The sequence below is a fragment of the Coregonus clupeaformis genome, chromosome 13 (genome assembly GCF_020615455.1).
Source record: "Coregonus clupeaformis isolate EN_2021a chromosome 13, ASM2061545v1, whole genome shotgun sequence".
Taxonomy (NCBI): domain Eukaryota; kingdom Metazoa; phylum Chordata; class Actinopteri; order Salmoniformes; family Salmonidae; genus Coregonus; species Coregonus clupeaformis.
In genome coordinates, this window is record NC_059204.1 from 1024440 (window position 1) to 1047442 (window position 23003).

At 44.6% G+C, this 23003-nt stretch overlaps 1 protein-coding gene across 1 annotated transcript in view; it reads left to right on the forward strand.

Moving 5' to 3' along the window:
• The first annotated feature begins 5596 nt into the window (after nt 1–5596).
• The window catches only part of dlat (dihydrolipoamide S-acetyltransferase (E2 component of pyruvate dehydrogenase complex)), a 32011-nt gene continuing 14604 nt past the window's right edge, over nt 5597–23003 (forward strand). The window contains exons 1-6 of the mRNA XM_045224122.1: nt 5597–6144; nt 12715–12816; nt 17414–17538; nt 18156–18294; nt 18383–18509; nt 22460–22653. Of these exons, the coding sequence (XP_045080057.1) occupies nt 5878–6144; nt 12715–12816; nt 17414–17538; nt 18156–18294; nt 18383–18509; nt 22460–22653 (954 nt within the window). The 5' untranslated portion in view covers nt 5597–5877. The remainder of the gene's footprint in view (nt 6145–12714; nt 12817–17413; nt 17539–18155; nt 18295–18382; nt 18510–22459; nt 22654–23003) is intronic.

Below are 23003 nucleotides of genomic sequence, written 5' to 3' on the forward strand. Positions count from 1 at the left end.
CTCTCTCCACCTCCCCCCTCCCTGTCTCTCACTCTCTCTCCACCTCCCCCCTCCCATGTCTCTCTCCACCTCCCCCTCCCCTGTCTCTCTCCACCTCTCCCCTCCCTGGCTCTCTCCACCTCCTCCCATGTCTCTCTCCACCTCCCCCCTCCCCTGTCTCTCTCCACCTCTCCCCTCCCCTGGCTCTCTCCACCTCCCCCCTCCCATGTCTCTCTCTCTCCACCTCCCTCCTCCCCGTATGCTTGGGGTCATTGTCCATTTGGAAGACCCATTTGCGACCAAGCTTTAACTTCCTGACTGATGTCTTGAGATGTTGCTTCAATATATCCACATAATTTTCCTTCTTCATGATGTCATTTATTTTGTGAAGTGCACCAGTCCCTCCTGCAGCAAAGCACCCCCACAGCATGATGCTGCCACCCCCGTTCTTCACGGTTGGGATGGTGTTCTTCGGCTTGCAAGCACCCCCCTTTTTCCTCCAAAACATAACGATGGTCATTATGGCCAAACAGTTATATTTTTGTTCCATCAGATCAGAGGACATTTCTCCAAAAAGTAAGATCTTTGTCCCCATGTGCAGTTGCAAACCATAGTCTGTCGATATAGGACTCGTTTTACTGTGGATATAGATACTTTTGTACCTGTTTCTTCCAGCATCTTCACAAGGTCCTTTGCTGTTGTTCTGGGATTGATTTGCACTTTTCGCACCAAAGTACGTTCATCTCTAGGAGACAGAACGCGTCTCCTTCCTGAGCGGTATGACGGCTGCGTGGTCCCATGGTGTTTATACTTGCGTACTATTGTTTGTACAGATGAACGTGGTACCTTCAGGCGTTTGGAAATTGCTCCCAAGGATGAACCAGACTTGTGGAGGTCTACAATTTTTTTCTGTGGTCTTGGCTGATTTCTTTTGATTCTCCCATGATGTCAAGCAAAGAGGCACTGAGTTTGAAGGTAGGCTTTGAAATAAATCCACAGGTTCACCTCCAATTGACTCAAATTATGTCAATTAGCCTATCAGAAGCTTCTAAAGCCATGACATCATTTTCTGGAATTTTCCAAGCTGTTTAAAGGCACAGTCAACTTAGTGTATGTAAACTTCTGACCCACTGGAATTGTGATACAGTGAATTATAAGTGAAATAATCTGTCTGTAAAAATTGTTGGAAAAATGTATTGTGTCATGCACAAAGTAGATGTCCTAACCAACTTGCCAAAACTATAGTTTGTTAACAAGAAATGTGTGGAATGGTTGAAAAATGAGTTTTAATGACTCCAACCTAAGTATATGTAAACTTCTGACTTCAACTGTACATTTGACATTTTAGTCATTTAGCAGAAACAACATCATCCAGGTAAAGTCAGGCATTCCCCAGGGCAGCTGTCTAGGCCCCTTACTTTTTTATATCTTTACTAATGACATGCCACTGGCTCTGAGTAAAGCCAGTGTGTCTATGTATACGGATGACTCAACACTATACACGTCAGCTACTACAGTGACTGAAATGACTGCAACACTTAACAAAGAGCTGCAGTTAGTTTCAGAATGGTGACAAGAAATAAGTTAGTCCTAAATATTTGAAAAACTAATTTGGGACAAATCATTCACTAAACCCTAAAGCGCAACTAAATCTTGTAATGAATAATGTGGAAATTGAGCAAGCTGAGGAGACTAAACTGCTTGGAGTAACCCTGGATTGTAAACTGTCATGGTCAAAATAGGTTGATACAACAGTAGCTAAGATGGGGAGAAGTCTGTCCATAATAAAGCGCTGCTCTGCCTTCTTAACAGCACTATCAACAAGGCAGGTCCTACAGGCCCTAGTTTTGTCACACCTGGACTACTGTTCAGTCGTGTGGTCAGGTGCCACAAAGAGGGACTTAGGAAAATTACAATTGGCTCAGAACAGGGCAGCACGGTTGGCCCTTGGATGTACACAGAGAGCTAACATTAATAATATGCATGTCAATCTCTCCTGGCTCAAAGTGGAGGAGAGATTGACTTCATCAGTACTTGTATTTATGAGAGGTATTGACATGTTGAAAGCACCGAGCTGTCTGTTTAAACTACTGGCGCACAGCTCAGACAACCATGCATACCCCTCAAGACATGCCACCAGAGGTCTCTTAATAATAATAATAATAATATGCCATTTAGCAGTCCCCAAGTCCAGAACAGACTATGGGAGGCGCACAGTACTACATAAAGCCATGACTACATGGAACTCTATTCCACATCAAGTAACTCATGCAAGCAGTAAAATTAGATTTAAAAAATATAAAAATACACCTTTTGATACAGTGGGGACTGTGAAGCAACACAAACACAGGCACAGACACATGCATACACACACACGATAACATACGCACTATACACACACGTACACATGGATTCTGTGTTGTAGATATGTGGTAGTGGAGTAGGGGCCTGAGGGCACACAGTGTGTTGTGAAATATGTTGTGAATGTGTTTTGACATCTTTTGTGAATGGGTTGTAATGTTTTTAAACTGCCTTAATTTTGCTGGACCCCAGGAAGAGTAGCTGCTGCCTTGGCCACGGCTAATGGGGATCCTTAATAAACCCCAGGAAGAGTAGCTGCTGCCTTGGCAGGAACTAATGGGGATCCATAATAAACCCCAGGAAGAGTAGCTGCTGCCTTGGCAGGAACTAATGGGGATCCATAATAAACCCCAGGAAGAGTAGCTGCTGCCTTGGCAGGAACTAATGGGGATCCATAATAAACCCCAGGAAGAGTAGCTGCTGCCTTGGCAGGAACTAATGGGGATCCATAATAAACCCCAGGAAGAGTAGCTGCTGCCTTGGCAGGAACTAATGGGGATCCATAATAAACCCCAGGAAGAGTAGCTGTTGCCTTGGCAGGAACTAATGGGGATCCATAATAAACCCCAGGAAGAGTAGCTGTTGCCTTGGCAGGAACTAATGGGGATCCATAATAAACCCCAGGAAGAGTAGCTGCTGCCTTGGCAGGAACTAATGGGGATCCTTAATAAACACCAGGAAGAGTAGCTGTTGCCTTGGCAGGAACTAATGGGGATCCATAATAAACCCCAGGAAGAGTAGCTGCTGCCTTGGCAGGAACTAATGGGGATCCATAATAAACCCCAGGAAGAGTAGCTGCTGCCTCGGCAGGAACTAATGGGGATCCATAATAAACCCCAGGAAGAGTAGCTGCTGCCTCGGCAGGAACTAATGGGGATCCATAATAAACCCCAGGAAGAGTAGCTGTTGCCTTGGCAGGAACTAATGGGGATCCATAATAAACCCCAGGAAGAGTAGCTGCTGCCTATTTACTACAGACTGTGCTGCGTACACTACCATATATTTTCTAGCGTCACTTGTTTTCTCAATTATTTTAATCGCCTCCGCATAAGAGATTTGATTGGTCGCTCTAACTTTTGCCACCTCAATCTCCTTCACCCTTACAGGGCACTCCAGGAACTCCGGATCATGAACCCTACCACAATTGCAACATCGTTGTCCTTCTGGACACCGTTCTGCAATATACTCTGTCCGTCTGCACACACTTGAAACATGGCCAAATCCTTTACAATTCATACACTGCATTTGTTTGGGGACAAAAGCTGTTACAGCGTATCTTACATAACCAAGCTTCACATGCGCTGGTATCAGGTATTTGCTCTTTATCAAAAAACAACAGGACTGACAGACTTTCTTCTTTTTCTCCATTCACCCAGCGGGTCAGACGCCGGGCACCAACCGCTCCAGGAATTCTCTTCAGGGATTCAACCTGAACTTCCGTCGTCACCCCTGAGATGTCTCCTTTGACTGGTGCTCTACTCCGAAGTTCAAAACACAAAACTTCTGTTGTCCGGATTATTTTGAGGCTCACTTCAATCTTCCTCTGTTCTTCAGAAATCAAATTAATCAAAATAAGACCAGTCCTGGTCATTCTGACAGACTCCACTTTTGCTGACCTTCCAGGCAGAGTTGCAAAGAAAAAGCCATATCTCAGACTGGCCAATAAAAAGAAAAGATTAAGATGGGCAGTCTGAGATATGGCTTTTTCTTTGCAACTCTGCCTAGAAGGTCAGCATCCCGGAGTCGCCTCTTCACTGTTGACGTTGAGACCGGTGTTTTGCGGGTACTATTTAATGAAGCTGCCAGTTGAGGACCTGTGAGGCGTCTGTTTCTCAAACTAGACACTTTAATGTATTTGTACTCTTGCTCAGTTGTGCACCGGGGCCTCCCACTCCTCTTTCTATTCTGGTTAGAGCCAGTTTACGCTGTTCTGTGAAGGGAGTAGTACACAGTGTTGTACGAAAGCTTCAGTTTCTTGGCAATTTCTCGCATGGAATAGCCTTCATTTCTCAGAACAAGAATAGACTGACGAGTTTCAGAATAAAGTTATTTGTTTCTGGCCATTTTGAGCTTGTAATCGAACCCACAATTGCTGATCCTCCAGATACTCAACTAGTCTCAAGAAGACCAGTTTTATTGCTTCTTTAATCAGCACAACAGTTTTCAGCTGTGCTAACATAATTGCAAAAGGGTTTTCTAATGATCAATTAGCCTTTTAAAATGATAAACTTGGATTAGCAAACACAACGTGCCATTGGAACACAGGACTGATGGTTGCTGATAATGGGCCTCTGTACGCCTATGTAGATATTCCATTAAAAATCAGCCGTTTCCAGCTACAATAGCCATTTACAACATTAACAATGTCTATACTGTATTTCTGATCAATTTGATGTTATTAAAAATAAAAAATTAAATGCTTTTCTTTTGAAAACAAGGACATTTCTAAGTGACCCCAAACTTTTGAACGGTAGTGTACGTTATTCCAGAAGCAGTCTATGATCGATAATGTCAAAAGCCGCACTGAAGTCTAACAAACAGCCTCCATAATCTTTTTATCATCAATTTCTCTCAGCCAATCATCAGCCATTTGTGTAAGAACTGTGGTTGTTGAATTTCCTTCCCTATAAGCATGCTGAAAGTCTGTTGTCAATTTGTGTACTGTAAAATAGCATTATATCTGGTCAAACAATTTTTTTGCCAAACATGTACTAAGAGTTGGTAACAGACTGATTGGTCGGCTATTTGAGCCTGTAAAGTTCAGTATTCATCATGAACTAAGATTTTTATAATTTTTTTATGAAAAACAACAAACCAAGTGTTTCCAGTAGACAGTGTTCAGCTGCACACAGTTATAAATTGTGTGGGACAAGTCTCAAAGAAATCTAAGAAACTGGACATTATTGTGGCTGTGGCAGAAAGGTTTTTGGGACTTAAGGATTTTACATATGAAGACTTGCAAGGGGTACTGGCGTCTTCCTCCCAGGTTCACCTTGAGCCTGTGTAGGGATCAGATCTTGTTAGTTCAGTTTAATTATTTTTTATAGTATGGTAGTTGTTTTGGTATTTTGTTCCATTTTTAGGAATCCTGTTTCCATCCCGCACAGTAGGTGGCGGAATGCACAATAAATTGTGCGATCGCCAATATACCATAGAAGAAGAAGAAGAAGAAGAAGAAGAAGAAGAAGAAGAAGAAGAAGAAGAAGAAGAAGAAGAAGAAGAAGAAGAAGAAGAGCCGATTTGCGACTTTTTTACGACAGTAGATGGAGTCCTCAACGTTGCCAGCTCAATTACGGTTTTCTTTTTAGAATTTTCTGGCCAATGCCAATCCTGCTGTAACATGCACGGAACGACAGCCGTAAAGCGTTGTGTTGTGATTAAGGAGGTCATTGGAAAGTGAGCATCTAGCTAGCTACCTGGGCCGGTTCGGGGGACAGAAAGACACTTTATTGCTACCATTGGTATCAGACATTCTGTTACCTGAGTAGCTCCAAGTGAATCTAAAAGCTGTTTAGCGACTAAACCAATAAAGGCGAAATGCTCCGTCTGGTCCTGCGGCTGAGGCCGTCTGCAGCGTTGCCTCGGTCCCGCGGTGCCCTACCTGGGCCTGCCCTGAGCTCTCGTCCCGCTCTGGGACCCTGTCATCTGAGGCGCTATCACGGCTCTGTCCGGTCCAAGGCTGTTTGCAATGGGGGTCGTTTCAACACCGTGGTCTTCGCCAGCAGAGCGGCCCTGCTGCAACCCCCCAAGCCCATCATGGGAGCCCAGACACAGCGCTTCTACAGCCTGCCACCGCACCAGAAGGTATGACGACTTCGCTAGCTGACTTCTGTGCTTGTGTGGGCTCTAAAAGGTCCGTTTCAGACAGAAACGTTAGCTTTGCTAGCTAACTAGCTAATGGTATTGTCTTTATTGTAGCTAACAACATCTATCGATGGAGTAGCAGTCATTGACAGTGACAAGGGATAACCATCTTAATCAGTTAGCCACCCAGAGTCGTTAACTAACCAGCTAGTTAGCGGTGTCCCTGGTAGCGGTGTCCCTGGTAGAGCGTTGTGCCAGTAACCGAAAGGTCGCTGGTTCTAATCCCCGAGCCGACTAGGTGAAACATCTGTTGATGTGCCCTTGAGCAAGGCACTTAACCCTAATTGCTCCTGTAAGTCGTCTGGATAAGAGCGTCTGCTAAATGACAAAAAATGTATATGTAAATGTAATAGCGGGAGCTAACCAGTCCCTTGTAGTAGAGGGAGCTAACCAGTCCCTTGTAGTAGCGGGAGCTAACCAGTCCCTTGTAGTAGTGGGAGCTAACCAGTCCCTTGTAGTAGTGGGAGCTAACCAGTCCCTTGTAGTAGCGGCAGCTAACCAGTCCCTTGTAGTAGTGGGAGCTAACCAGTCCCTTGTAGTAGTGGGAGCTATCCAGTCCCTTGTAGTAGTGGGAGCTAACCAGTCCCTTGTAGTAGCGGCAGCTAACCAGTCCCTTGTAGTAGTGGGAGCTAACCAGTCCCTTGTAGTAGCGGGAGCTAACCAGTCCCTTGTAGTAGCGGCAGCTAACCAGTCCCTTGTAGTAGCGGCAGCTAACCAGTCCCTTGTAGTAGTGGGAGCTAACCAGTCCCTTGTAGTAGCGGCAGCTAACCAGTCCCTTGTAGTAGTGGGAGCTAACCAGTCCCTTGTAGTAGCGGGAGCTAACCAGTCCCTTGTAGTAGTGGGAGCTAACCAGTCCCTTGTAGTAGTGGGAGCTAACCAGTCCCTTGTAGTAGTGGGAGCTAACCAGTCCCTTGTAGTAGTGGGAGCTAACCAGTCCCTTGTAGTAGTGGGAGCTAACCAGTCCCTTGTAGTAGTGGGAGCTAACCAGTCCCTTGTAGTAGCGGCAGCTAACCAGTCCCTTGTAGTAGCGGCAGCTAACCAGTCCCTTGTAGTAGTGGGAGCTAACCAGTCCCTTGTAGTAGCGGCAGCTAACCAGTCCCTTGTAATAGCGGCAGCTAACCAGTCCCTTGTAGTAGTGGGAGCTAACCAGTCCCTTGTAGTAGTGGGAGCTAACCAGTCCCTTGTAGTAGCGGCAGCTAACCAGTCCCTTGTAGTAGTGGGAGCTAACCAGTCCCTTGTAGTAGCGGGAGCTAACCAGTCCCTTGTAGTAGTGGGAGCTAACCAGTCCCTTGTAGTAGTGGGAGCTAACCAGTCCCTTGTAGTAGTGGGAGCTAACCAGTCCCTTGTAGTAGTGGGAGCTAACCAGTCCCTTGTAGTAGTGGGAGCTAACCAGTCCCTTGTAGTAGTGGGAGCTAACCAGTCCCTTGTAGTAGTGGGAGCTAACCAGTCCCTTGTAGTAGTGGGAGCTAACCAGTCCCTTGTAGTAGTGGGAGCTAACCAGTCCCTTGTAGTAGCGGGAGCTAACCAGTCCCTTGTAGTAGTGGGAGCTAACCAGTCCCTTGTAGTAGTGGGAGCTAACCAGTCCCTTGTAATAGCGGCAGCTAACCAGTCCCTTGTAGTAGCGGCAGCTAACCAGTCCCTTGTAGTAGCGGGAGCTAACCAGTCCCTTGTAGTAGCGGGAGCTAACCAGTCCCTTGTAGTAGCGGCAGCTAACCAACTTGCTAACTAGCAGTGTCCGCGGTAGCAGCGATCAGATCTGACCCGCTTGCTTACAGCTGCACAAAGGTCAGGCAGCATTCCTGTGTATATTAGGACATGGTGGAGCCAGCTCGAGATATGGCCTGGAAAACATACTTCAATCCAGGGATGACAAATGCATTGTATTCTTTATTGACCCATTATTTACCTGACTCATATGCATTGGGTGCATAACCTGATTAGGGCGTCTACACACGGTGCTCAGAATGACAGAAATCACGTTTTAGATTATGGTCATTCATATTAACAGAGGAAGCAATGATGTGTGTCCGTACCGCTCACTTTGAAGATGTTAGGATAACTGTCAACATTTACTTTCCCTCAGCCAACAAGATGAGTAAGGAACCGCAAAATCACTAGCCTATGCATAGGTGCAGCGTGAGTTTCAAGTTTGGGGAAGCAAATTTTCACCATAAAAATGCACCTTTATAATAAAGGATTCCATGCATCATTGCATTTGCAGACTTATAGTACCAGTCAAAAGTTTGGACACACCTACTCATTCCAGGGTTTTTCTTTATTTTTACTATTGTCTACATTGTAGAATAATTGTGAAGACATCAAAACTATGAAATAACACATATGGAATCATGTAGTAAACAAAAACGTGTTAAACAAATCAAAAAATATTTTATATTTGAGATTCTTCAAAGTAGCCACCCTTTGCCTTGATGACAGCTTTGCACACTCTTGGCATTATCTCAACCAGCTTCATGAGGTAGTCACCTGGAATGCATTTCAGTTAAAAGGTGTGCTTTGTTAATTTGTGGAATTAATTTCCTTCTTAATGCGTTTGAGCCAATCAGTTGTGTTGTGACAACGTAGGGGGGTATACAGAAGATAGCCCTATTTGGTAAAAGACCAAGTCCATATTATGGCAAGAACAGCTCAAATAAGCAAAGAGAAACGACCGTCCATCATTACTTTAAGACATGAAGGTCAGTCAATCCGGAAAAGTTCAAGAACTTTTAAAGTTTCTTCAAGTGCAGTCACAAAAACCATCAAGCGCTATGATGAAACTGGCTCTCATGAGGACCGCCACAGGAAAGGAAGACCCAGAGTTACCTCTGCTGCAGAGGATAAGTTCATTAGAGTTACCAGCCTCAGAAATTGCAGCCCAAATAAATGCATCACAGAGTTCAAGTAACAGACACATCTCAACATCAACTGTTCAGAGGAGACTGCGTGAATCAGGCCTTCATGGTCAAATTGTTGCAAAGAAACCACTACTAAAGGACACCAATAATAAGAAGAGACCTGCTTGGGCCAAGAAACACGAGCAATGGACATTAGACCAGTGGAAATCTGTCCTTTGGTCTGATGAGTCCAAATTGGAGATATTTGGTTCCAACCGCCGTGTCTTTGTGAAATGCAGAGTAGGTGAACGAATGATCTCCGCATGTGTGGATCCCACCGTGAAGTATGGAGGAGGTGGTGTTATGGTGTGGGGGAGCTTTGCTGGTGACACTGTCTGGGATTTATTTAGAATTCAAGGCACATTTAACCAGCATGGCTACCACAGCATTCTGCAGCGATACGCCATCCCATCTGGTTTGGGCTTAGTGGGACTATCATTTGTTTTTCAACAGGACAATGACCCCACACACCTCCAGGATGTGTAAGGGTTATTTGACCAAGAAGGAGAGTGATGGAGTGCTGCATCAGATGACCTGGCCTCCACAATCACCTGACCTCAACCCAATTGAGATGGTTTGGGATGAGTTGGACTGCAGAGTGAAGGAAAAGCAGCCAACAAGTGCTCAGATATGTGGGAACTTCTTCAAGACTGTTGGAAATGCATTCCAGGTGAAGCTGGTTTATAGAATGCAAAGCTGTCATCAAGGCAAAGGGTGGCTATTTGAAGAATCTCAAATATAAAATATATTTTGATTTCTTAACACTTCTTTGGTTACTACATGATTCCATATGTGTTATTTCATAGTTTTGATGTCTTCACTAGTAGAAAATAGTAACAAATTAAGAAAAACCCTGGAATTAGTAGGTGTGTCCAAACCTTTGACTGGTACTGTATATATGTGTTACTGCTCGACTAAAACAATCTGGGTCAACCAACAGCCTAACAACCAAACAATCGACCAGTCGACTAATTGGTGTCAGCCCTAGAATAGATTGGATAGTCATAATTTAGTCTAATAATATAACTCAATCACTGTTTGCAGAAAATACAGTTTAGTGCTGAGCGCCTGGGCTATAGGCTATATCAGATATGTGCTGAGCGCCTGGGCTATAGGCTATATCAGATATGTGCTGAGCGCCTGGGCTATAGGCTATATCAGATATGTGCTGAGCACCTGGGCTATAGGCTATATCAGATATGTGCTGAGCGCCTGGGCTATAGGCTATATCAGATATGTGCTGAGCGCCTGGGCTATAGGCTATATCAGATATGTGCTGAGCGCCTGGGCTATAGGCTATATCAGATATGTGCTGAGCGCCTGGGCTATAGGCTATATCAGATATGTGCTGAGCGCCTGGGCTATAGGCTATATCAGATATGTGCTGAGCGCCTGGGCTATAGGCTATATCAGATATGTGCTGAGCGCCTGGGCTATAGGCTATATCAGATATGTGCTGAGCGCCTGGGCTATAGGCTATATCAGATATGTGCTGAGCGCCTGGGCTATAGGCTATATCAGATATGTGCTGAGCGCCTGGGCTATAGGCTATATCAGATATGTGCTGAGCGCCTGGGCTATAGGCTATATCAGATATGTGCTGAGCGCCTGGGCTATAGGCTATATCAGATATGTGCTGAGCGCCTGGGCTATAGGCTATATCAGATATGTGCTGAGCGCCTGGGCTATAGGCTATATCAGATATGTGCTGAGTGCCTGGGCTATAGGCTATATCAGATATGTGCTGAGCGCCTGGGCTATAGGCTATATCAGATATGTTTCTTATTTTTTACACGGGAAAAACACATTTTATGCAGTTCTACTACACTTTACAGTATATGACTGGAGACATTGGCAAAACCTTTTTTAATAGGACAAATTACAGGGTAACCTACTCTGCTGACACTGACAAACAGATCAATAAAAACGACGTCGTCCATATAATAGGCCTACGAGAAGGGGAGAGGCATAAACTGGAGGAGGAAAATATTGTCCAAAAACAAACTTTTAGTGGCACTGACCCAACAATGATAGTGAATATGCTCAGTGATCCCTCACCAGGGATCTGATGCTCTCTGCTGTGAATATGCTCAGTGCGCCCTCACCAGGGATCTAATGCTCTCTGCTGTGAATATGCTCAGTGATCCCTCACCAGGGATCTGATGCTCTCTGCTGTGAATATGCTCAGTGATCCCTCACCAGGGATCTGATGCTCTCTGCTGTGAATATGCTCAGTGATCCCTCACCAGGGATCTGATGCTCTCTGCTGTGAATATGCTCAGTGCGCCCTCACCAGGGATCTAATGCTCTCTGCTGTGAATATGCTCAGTGCTTCCTCACCAGGGATCTGATGCTCTCTGCTGTGAATATGCTCAGTGATCCCTCACCAGGGATCTGATGCTCTCTGCTGTGAATATGCTCAGTGCGCCCTCACCAGGGATCTGATGCTCTCTGCTGTGAATATGCTCAGTGATCCCTCACCAGGGATCTGATGCTATCTGCTGTGAATATGCTCAGTGATCCCTCTCAGTGATCCCTCACCAGGGATCTGATGCTGTCTGCTGTGAATACGCTCAGTGATCCCTCACCAGGGATCTGATGCTCTCTGCTGTGAATATGCTCAGTGATCCCTCACCAGGGATCTGATGCTCTCTGCTGTGAATATGCTAAGTGATCCCTCACCAGGGATCTGATGCTCTCCTCTGGTGCCAATAAGACAGGTTATAGGCCTACTGTTGTTCGATCAATTAAGTTGAGAATTTTGATAACTAAAAGACAGATTTAGTATTTTCATTGTCTTCTCTTTACAGCAAAAACCATTTGCTTTCCAAACTGTTTTCCCACGATAGTATTTTGAAATGGTGAATGGGAAACGCGCTTCAATTACCAGTTGAGGAATAAAAATACGAGCTGTTTTTAATTGGGGCCAAAAAGCTATTTTTAACACACAATTGCGTTTATAATTGTTGCGCAATGATTGGGCTTATAAAAGCGTTGTCTGACAGATGTTCCCCTCCAAAGCTCTGTATGCTGTACGCGTGTGGAAAAGTCGATACGTAACGGATATACACAAGCTCCAGACCTATAAGCATGACCGGTCAAATGTTTTTCCATCAATTAATATTTCCATCAAATGTCTTTCCATCAATTAACATTTCCGTCAACTGGTATTTCAATCAATGAACAATTCCATCAACTGGTATTTCCATCAGTGAATATGCTAAAAAGAATTATTTTGTGATGGGATTTATTTTCTTCAGGACAAATTGTATTTATTGGCTTTTCAATTTTTTTGATGGCCAAAAGCCGGCTATTACCTGCTAACGGAAAGCCTGGAGTGTGTGTGTGTAAGAACGTGTGTGTTAGGTGGAGCTGCCTGCTCTGTCCCCCACCATGCAGACTGGAACCATCGCTCTAATGTGTCTGTGTGTGTGTCTGTGTCTGTGTCTGTGTCTGTGTGTGTGTGTCTGTGTGTGTGTGTGTGTGTGTGTGTGTGTGTGTGTGTGTGTGTGTGTCTTAGGTGGAGCTGCCTGCTCTGTCCCCCACCATGCAGACTGGAACCATCGCTCTAATGTGTGTGTGTCTGTGTCTGTGTCTGTGTCTGTGTGTGTGTTAGGTGGAGCTGCCTGCTCTGTCCCCCACCATGCAGACTGGAACCATCGCTCGCTGGGAGAAGAAGGAGGGAGACAAGATCAACGAGGGAGATCTGATAGCAGAGGTGACTAGTTATAGTTAGTTACCTGATAGCAGAGGTGACTAGTTATAGTTAGTGAGAAGCAGTTCAGATACTAACCCTAACCTGATCACTGAGGTGAGAAGCAGTTTAGATACTAACCTGATCACTGAGGTGAGAACCAGTTCAGACACTAACCTGATCACTGAGGTGAGAACCAGTTCAGATACTAACCTGATCACTGAGGTGAGAACCAGTTCAGATACTAACCTGATCACTGAGGTGAGAAGCAGTTTAGATACTAACACTAACCTGATCACTGAGGTGAGAACCAGTTTAGATACTAACACTAACCTGATCACTGAGGTGAGAACCAGTTCAGATACTAACCTGATCACTGAGGTGAGAACCAGTTCAGATACTAACCCTAACCTGATTATTGAGGTGAGAACCAGTTCAGATACTAACCTGATCACTGAGGTGAGAACCAGTTCAGATACTAACCTGATCACTGAGGTGAGAACCAGTTCAGATACTAACCCTAACCTGATTACTGAGGTGAGAACCAGTTCAGATACTAACCTGATCACTGAGGTGAGAACCAGTTCAGATACTAACCTGATCACTGAGGTGAGAACCAGTTCAGATACTAACCTGATCACTGAGGTGAGAACCAGTTCAGATACTAACCTGATCACTGAGGTGAGAACCAGTTCAGATACTAACCCTAACCTGATTACTGAGGTGAGAACCAGTTCAGATACTAACCTGATCACTGAGGTGAGAACCAGTTCAGATACTAACCCTAACCTGATTACTGAGGTGAGAACCAGTTCAGATACTAACCTGATCACTGAGGTGAGAACCAGTTCAGATACTAACCCTAACCTGATTATTGAGGTGACAACCAGTTCAGATACTAACCTGATCACTGAGGTGAGAACCAGTTCAGATACTAACCTGATCACTGAGGTGAGAACCAGTTCAGATACTAACCTGATCACTGAGGTGAGAACCAGTTCAGATACTAACCCTAACCTGATCACTGAGGTGAGAACCAGTTCAGATACTAACCTGATCACTGAGGTGAGAACCAGTTCAGATACTAACCTGATCACTGAGGTGAGAACCAGCGATGCAGTGGTAACAAAATAAGTGGGTAAACGCTGATCGCAGTTCCAGTGATCTTCAATGCATTTTTGGGCTAAAGGTGTGTAAAGGCTTCTACTAACTACCTAACATTTCCTCTGCCTGTTCAGATACTAAGGCTGCTTTCTAATAGTTGTTTGAATCAGAAGAAAGTTCGTTATTCACTTGGTGACCTGGACGTTTTTGACAGGCAGGTCAAGTTTGTTGAATTTGAGGAAGGACACTACGTCAATCTACCTCCTCCTTCTAAAGATGCACAGGAGTGTCCTTAGCTATCAGTTATTACAGGAGTGTCCTTAGCTATCAGTTACTACAGGAGTGTCCTTAGCTATCAGTTATTACAGGAGTGTCCTTAGCTATCAGTTATATCAGGAGTATCCTTAGCTATCAATTATTACAGGAGTGTCCTTAGCTATCAGTTATTACAGGAGTACCCTTAGCTATCAGTTATTACAGGAGTATCCTTGGCTATAAGTTATTACAGGAGTGTCCTTAGCTATCAGTTATTACAGGAGTATCCTTAGCTATCAGTTATTACAGGAGTGTCCTTAGCTATCAGTTATATCAGGAGTATCCTTAGCTATCAGTTATTACAGGAGTGTCCTTAGCTATCAGTTATATCAGGAGTATCCTTAGCTATCAGTTATTACAGGAGTGTCCTTAGCTATCAGTTATTACAGGAGTGTCCTTAGCTATCAGTTATTACAGGAGTGTCCTTAGCTATCAGTTATATCAGGAGTATCCTTAGCTATCAGTTATTACAGGAGTGTCCTTAGCTATCAGTTATTACAGGAGTATCCTAGGCTATCAGTTATTACAAGAGTGTCCTTAGCTATCAGTTATATCAGGAGTATCCTTAGCTATCAGTTATTACAGGAGTGTTCTTAGCTATCAGTTATATCAGGAGTATCCTTAGCTATCAGTTATTACAGGAGTGTCCTTAGCTATCAGTTATATCAGGAGTATCCTTAGCTATCAGTTATTACAGGAGTATCCTTAGCTATCAGTTATTACAGGAGTATCCTTAGCTATCAGTTATATCAGGAGTATCCTTAGCTATCAGTTATATCAGGAGTATCCTTAGCTATCAGTTATTACAGGAGTGTCCTTAGCTATCAGTTATTACAGGAGTGTCCTTAGCTATCAGTTATTACAGGAGTATCCTAGGCTATCAGTTATTACAGGAGTGTCCTTAGCTATCAGTTATTACAGGAGTATCCTAGGCTATCAGTTATTACAGGAGTGTCCTTAGCTATCAGTAATTACAGGAGTATCCTTAGCTATCGGTTATTACAGGAGTATCCTTAGCTATCGGTTATTACAGGAGTGTCCTTAGCTATCAGTTATTACAGGAGTATCCTTAGCTATCAGTTATTACAGGAGTGTCCTTAGCTATCAGTTATTACAGGAGTGTCCTTAGCTATCAGTTATATCAGGAGTATCCTTAGCTATCAGTTATTACAGGAGTGTCCTTAGCTATCAGTTATTACAGGAGTACCCTTAGCTATCAGTTATTACAGGAGTATCCTTGGCTATCAGTTATTACAGGAGTGTCCTTAGCTATCAGTTATATCAGGAGTATCCTTAGCTATCAGTTATTACAGGAGTGTCCTTAGCTATCAGTTATATCAGGAGTATCCTTAGCTATCAGTTATTACAGGAGTGTCCTTAGCTATAATTTATTACAGGAGTATCCTTAGCTATCAGTTATTACAGGAGTGTCCTTAGCTATCAGTTATTACAGGAGTATCCTAGGCTATCAGTTATTACAAGAGTGTCCTTAGCTATCAGTTATATCAAGAGTATCCTTAGCTATCAGTTATTACAGGAGTGTTCTTAGCTATCAGTTATATCAGGAGTATCCTTAGCTATCAGTTATTACAGGAGTGTCCTTAGCTATCAGTTATTACAGGAGTATCCTTAGCTATCAGTTATTACAGGAGTATCCTTAGCTATCAGTTATATCAGGAGTATCCTTAGCTATCAGTTATATCAGGAGTATCCTTAGCTATCAGTTATTACAGGAGTGTCCTTAGCTATCAGTTATTACAGGAGTGTCCTTAGCTATCAGTTATTACAGGAGTGTCCTTAGCTATCAGTTATTACAGGAGTATCCTAGGCTATCAGTTATTACAGGAGTGTCCTTAGCTATCAGTTATTACAGGAGTATCCTAGGCTATCAGTTATTACAGGAGTGTCCTTAGCTATCAGTAATTACAGGAGTATCCTTAGCTATCGGTTATTACAGGAGTATCCTTAGCTATCGGTTATTACAGGAGTGTCCTTAGCTATCGGTTATTACAGGAGTATCCTAAGCTATCAGTTATTACAGGAGTGTCCTTAGCTATCAGTTATTACAGGAGTATCCTAGGCTATCAGTTATTACAGGAGTGTCCTTAGCTATCAGTTATATCAGGAGTATCAAAAAACCAAAAAATCACAATTTCGGGAATTTATCTGAGACGTTTGAATGTCACAAAATCATAATTACAGTCTGTCTCTATCTCTCTCTCTCTCTCTCTTCCTCTTCTCTCTCTCTCTCTTCCTCTTCTCTCTCTCTCTCTTCCTCTTCTCTCTTCCTTTTTTCTCTCTTCCTCTTCTCTCTGTCTCTCTCTTCCTCTTCTCTCTCTCTCTCTCTCTCTTCCTATTCTCTCTCTTTCTCTCTTCCTCTTCTCTCTCTCTCTCTCTCTCTCTCTCTCTCTCTCTCTCTTCCTCTTCTCTCTTACTTTTTTCTCTCTTCCTCTTCTCTCTCTCTCTCTCTTCCTTTTCTCCCTCTTCTCTCTCTTCCTCTTCTCTCTCTCTCTCTCTCTCTCTCTCTCTCTCTCTCTCTCTTCCTCTTCTCTCTCTCCTCCTCTCTCTCTCTCTCTCTCTCTCTCTCTCTCTCTCTCTCTCTCTCTCTCTCTCTCTCTCTCTCTCTCTTCCTCTTCTCTCTCTCTCTCTCTCTCTCTCTCTCTCTCTCTCTCTCTCTCTCTCTCTCTCTCTCTCTCTCTCTCTCTCTCTCTCTCTCTCTCTCTCTCTTCCTCTTCTCTCTCTCTCTCTCTCTCTCTCTCTCTCTCTCTCTCTCTCTCTCTCTCTCTCTCTCTCTCTCTCTCTCTCTCTCTCTCTCTCTCTCTCTTCTCTCTCTCTCTCTCTCTCTCTCTCTCTCTCTCTCTCTCTCTCTCTCTCTCTCTCTCTCTCTCTCTCTCTCTCTCTCTCTCTCTCTCTCTCTCTCTCTCTCTCTCTCTCTTCCTCTTCTCTCTCTCTCTCTCTCTCTCTCTCTCTCTCTCTCTCTCTCTCTCTCTCTCTCTCTCTCTCTCTCTCTCTCTCTCTCTCTCTCTCTCTCTTTCTCTTTCTCTCTCTCTTTCTCTTTCTCTCTCTCTCTTTCTCTCTCTCTCTCTCTCTCTCTCTCTCTCTCTCTCTCCCTTCTTTACTTTGAACTCCGTGATGTTTTGAACTTGTGTTCCTCTGTTTCATACATAGTGAACACAGACCTGGCTAACTGTGTGTGTGTTAGGTGGAGACTGACAAGGCCACCGTAGGGTTTGAACTGTTGGAGGAGTGTTACCTGGCTAAGATCCTGGTACCCGAAGGAACTAGAGACGTCACCGTGGGAGCAGTCATCTGCATCACCGTTGACAGGTACGTCTGTGTTTGTGTGTGTGTATTCTATATTCTATATATATTTGTACTTTTACCCCTTTTTGTCCCCAATTTCGTGATATCCAATTGGTAGTTAGTCTTGTCCAATCGCTGCAACTCCCCTACGGACTCGGGAGAGGCGAAGGTCGAGAGCCATGCGTCCTCCGAAACACGACCCTGCCAAGCTGCAATGCTTCTTGACACACTGCTCGCTTAACCCGGAGGCCAGCCGCACCAATGTGTCGGAGGAAACACTGTCCAGCTGGCGAACGAAGTCAGCTTGCGGGCGCCCGGCCCGCCACAAGGAGTCGCTAGAGCGCGATGGGACAAGGACATTTCAGCCGGCCAAACCTTCTCCTAACCCGGACAACGCTGGGCCAATTGTGCGTCACCTCATGGGTCTCCCGGTCGCGGCTGGCTTTGACACAGCCTGGGATCGAACCCGGGTCTGTAGTGACTCCTCAAGCACTGCGCCACTCGGGAGGCCCACTGTGTGTGTATTCTAACCTGTGTGTGTGTATTCTAACCTGTGTGTGTGTATTCTAACCTGTGTGTGTATTCTAACCTGTGTGTGTATTCTAACCTGTGTGTGTGTTCTAACCTGTGTGTGTCATCAGTGCTGATCTGATCCCGGCCTTTAAGGACTTGACGTTGGAGAAGCTTGCCACTAGCTTTTCCCCTTCTGCAGCTGCCCCGCCCCCTCCCCCTGCTGCTCCTCCCACCGCCCCCGGCAGCTCCCTACCCACCCACATGAAGGTAGGACACACACCAAACATTTCACTGGAGATGGACCAGTCCATTTAGTCTTATCAGAAACCTGTCTGTCTCCTCATCTGGGTGTTAGGTGTGTCTGCCAGCGCTGTCTCCTACTATGACGATGGGGACAGTGCAGCGCTGGGAGAAGAAGGTTGGAGAGAAACTCAGTGAAGGAGATCTACTGGCAGAGATAGAGACGGACAAGGCTACCATCGGTCAGTACACACACACCCACAGGGTATACACACACACACACACACAGGGTATACACACGACACACGGGTGTGGGGTGGGGGCGGGTGTGGGGTGTGGGGTGGGGGCGGGTAGGTGACGAAAGAGAAAACAACAGAAAAAATCCTTCATATCTACAGGCTACATGGAGGTTTTTCTTTCATTATTTGTATCTGGCCTCAGCTTTAGAGCTTAACTGTCCTGATACACACCAATCACCACATTTAGAGCTTAACTGTCCTGATACACACCAATCACCACATTTAGAGCTTAACTGTCCTGATACACACCAATCACCACATTTAGAGCTTAACTGTCCTGATACACACCAATCACCACATTTAGAGCTTAACTGTCCTGATACACACCAATCACCACATTTAGAGCTTAACTGTCCTGATACACACCAATCACCACATTTAGAGCTTAACTGTCCTGATACACACCAATCACCACATTTAGAGCTTAACTGTCCTGATACACACCAATCACCACATTTAGAGCTTAACTGTCCTGATACACACCAATCACCACATTTAGAGCTTAACTGTCCTGATACACACCAATCACCACATTTAGAGCTTAACTGTCCTGATACACACCAATCACCACATTTAGAGCTTAACTGTCCTGATACACACCAATCACCACATTTAGAGCTTAACTGTCCTGATACACACCAATCACCACATTTAGAGCTTAACTGTCCTGATACACACCAATCACCACATTTAGAGCTTAACTGTCCTGATACACACCAATCACCACATTTAGAGCTTAACTGTCCTGATACACACCAATCACCACATTTAGAGCTTAACTGTCCTGATACACACCAATCACCACATTTAGAGCTTAACTGTCCTGATACACACCAATCACCACATTTTGGGAACTTTACTGTCGATCCACTGAGGCAAAAAGGGCAATGTCTGAGTTTAATTCAATAAGAAGGGAGGGTCAGGACAGTGATGTTTGGGAAAGATTTAGGTGAAGTGGTCAAAGAGGATGATAGCAGTGTTCCATGTTCTATGTTATGTGGCGTTATACAAATTAGACTGTCACAAGACTGGGACTTTAAAATGGCGCGTCAAGGGAACTCTACTGTTCAGATGGGTTAAATGGAATAGTAGCATAGCTGAAATCTGGACACTGACTGTAGGTCAATAACCTCTCACAGCATTATATCACAGAGTTTCTAAACCCAGAGGCGCAACATCGCAAGACTTCCAGGAACGCTTGCGAAACAGACCAATCAGACCAATCAGACCAAACAGACCAATCAGACCAATCAGACCAATCAGACCAATCAGACCAATCAGACCAATCAGACCAAACAGACCAATCAGACCAATCAGACCAATCAGACCAATCAGACCAATCAGACCAATCAGACCAATCAGACCAATCAGACCAATCAGACCAATCAGACCAATCAGACCAATCAGACGAGGCCGGGGTTTGAGAAGTCCATGAGAGAAGTGAAAAAATCTTCCTTAGTTGTTAATTTTCTCTAAATCTAAAGGCAGAACCTGGATTAGAGCCAATGTCTTCAGTAATTGATCATGTTATTACTCCAACCTCGTTAGAGTGACAAGATGACACGTTTTCATTTTCCTCAAAAACTACTTTATGTCGAATGAGTGCCTTTTGATTTGACGGCTGCACATGTGCAGTTCCCCGCGATACGACCGTTAGACCCAATGGCGCGTTTCTGCACGAGCTTAGCTAGCCAACGTTGCCATGACATCGCCTACAAGCATGATCAGGGATTTCTATTGGAGAAGCAGTTTCTGCCTATCTCCATACTGTGCTGTCTTTGCTAATATTAACTCCAGCAGAACTGGCGAACATGATTGGAGAAATATTATTTATTTATTTCAGCATCTTCAGAGAATTAATGTGCGGTTAGGGACCGTTTGTAAAGGGGCTATCTTTATCAGCATCATAAAAGCTGATACTATTTCAATGACAAAATATGCATCCAAGCCGACCTGAAATCAGAAACATGTTGGGTAGTTTTCAAATTTTCACAGCTTGTAATTTCTTTAAATCAAATCAAATTGTATTGGTCACATGCGCCGAATACAACAGGTGCAGACATTAGAGTGAAATGCTTACTTACAGCCCTTAACCAACAGTGCATTTATTTTTAACAAAAAAAGTAAAAATAAAACAACAACAAAAAAAGTGTTGAGAAAAAAAAGTGCAGAAGTAAAATAAAATAACAGTAGGGAGGCTATATATACAGGGGGGTACCGGTGCAGAGTCAATGTGCGGGGGCACCTGCTAGTAGAGGTAGTTGAAGTAATATGTACATGTGGGTAGAGTTAAAGTGACTATGCATAAATAATTAACAGAGTAGCAGCAGCGTAAAAAGGATGGGGTCGGGGGGCAGTGCAAATAGTCCGGGTAGCCATGATTAGCTATTCAGGGGTCTTATGGCTTGGGGGTAGAAGCTGTTGAGAAGTCTTTTGGACCTAGACTTGGCACTCCGGTACCGCTTGCCGTGCGGTAGCAGAGAGAACAGTCTATGACTAGGGTGGCTGGAGTCTTTGACAATTTTGAGGGCCTTCCTCTGACACCGCCTGGTATAGAGGTCCTGGATGGCAGGAAGCTTGGCCCCAGTGATGTACTGGGCGGTACGCACTACCCTCTGTAGTGCCTTGCGGTCGGAGGCCAAGCAGTTGCCATACCAGGCGGTGACGCAACCAGTCAGGATGCTCTCGATGGTGCAGCTGTAGAATTTTTTGAGGATCTGAGGACCCATGCCAAATCTTTTCAGTCTCCTGAGGGGGAATAGGCTTTGTCGTGCCCTCTTCACGACTGTCTTGGTGTGTTTGGACCATGATAGTTCGTTGATGATGTGGACACCAAGGAACTTGAAGCTCTCAACCTGTTCCACTACAGCCCCGTCGATGAGAATGGGGGCGTGCTCAGTCCTCTTTTTTTTCCTGTAGTCCACAATCATCTCCTTTGTCTTGGTCACGTTGAGGGAGAGGTTGTTGTCCTGGCACCACACGGCCAGGTCTCTGACCTCCTCCCTATAGGCTGTCTCGTCGTTGTCGGTGATCAGGCCTACCACTGTTGTGTCGTCGGCAAACTTAATGATGGTGTTGGAGTCGTGCCTGGTTATGCAGTCATGGGTGAACAGAGAGTACAGGAGGGGACTGAGCACGCACCCCTGAGGGGCCCCCGTGTTGAGGATCAGTGTGGCAGATGTGTTGTTACCTACCCTTACCACCTGGGGGCGGCCCGTCAGGAAGTCCAGGATCCAGTTGCAGAGGGAGGTGTTTAGTCCCAGGATCCTTAGCTTAGTGATGAGCTTAGAGGGCACTATGGTGTTGAATGCTGAGCTGTAGTCAATGAATAGCATTCTCACGTAGGTGTTCCTCTTAAACCAGTCAAACTGATGTCATTTGGAAATTTTGCACTGAAAATCTTCTCCGTGTTTTTTGTTAATGCATTTTCTCTTCGGTGCCTAAACAGAGATGCAGAGATGAAAGAGAACTTTACCGATGTCAACTAGATTGAAGCGTTCATCGATTTTATGACATTATTGGTGAACAATGATTTATTTAGTCTTCTAGGGCAGTAATGACAGAGAAGCTTCATGTATCTAATTCTAAAGAAGTTGACTAACAAATAGCCTAGCTTACCAACATGTTGGAAACAAAGGGCCTATCTAAAGGCTTAGAAATATATATCCTGCACCCCCTGTCAAAACATCACTCCGTCATCTCTGACTGTATAATGATTGTCACTATCACATAGTCAGGCGGTTGTCGATGGGTTATTAGCTATTGCGGGCAGGTGTGGATAAACAAAACAGCCGACCCACGCATCACTACCACACTGTACACATTGATGTTACTCGTGTGTGTGTGTGTGTGTGTGTGTGTGTGTGTGTGTGTGTGTGTGTGTGTTTGTGTAGGGTTTGAGGTGCAGGAAGAGGGTTACCTGGCTAAGATCATGGTGTCTGAGGGAACGCGTGACGTTCCACTGGGCGCTCCTCTCTGCATCATCGTGGAGAAGGAGAGTGACATCGCTGCCTTCAGCGACTACGTAGAGACCGCAGGAGCTGAAGTCTCCACCCCACCCCCCGCTCCTCCCCCCGCCTCAGCACCGGTAACACACAACATTCTGATGGCTTGTATTATAACTTGTTAGCTAGCGTTGTTAGAGATCTTGTATTATAACTTGTTAGCTAGCGTTGTTAGAGATCTTGTATTATAACTTGTTAGCTAGCGTTGTTAGAGATCTTGTATTATAACTTGTTAGCTAGCGTTGTTAGAGATCTTGTATTATAACTTGTTAGCTAGCGTTGTTAGAGATCTTGTATTATAACTTGTTAGCTAAGCGTTGTTAGAGATCTTGTATTATAACTTGTTAGCTAGCGTTGTTAGAGATCTTGTATTATAACTTGTTAGCTAGCGTTGTTAGAGATCTTGTATTATAACTTGTTAGCTAGCGTTGTT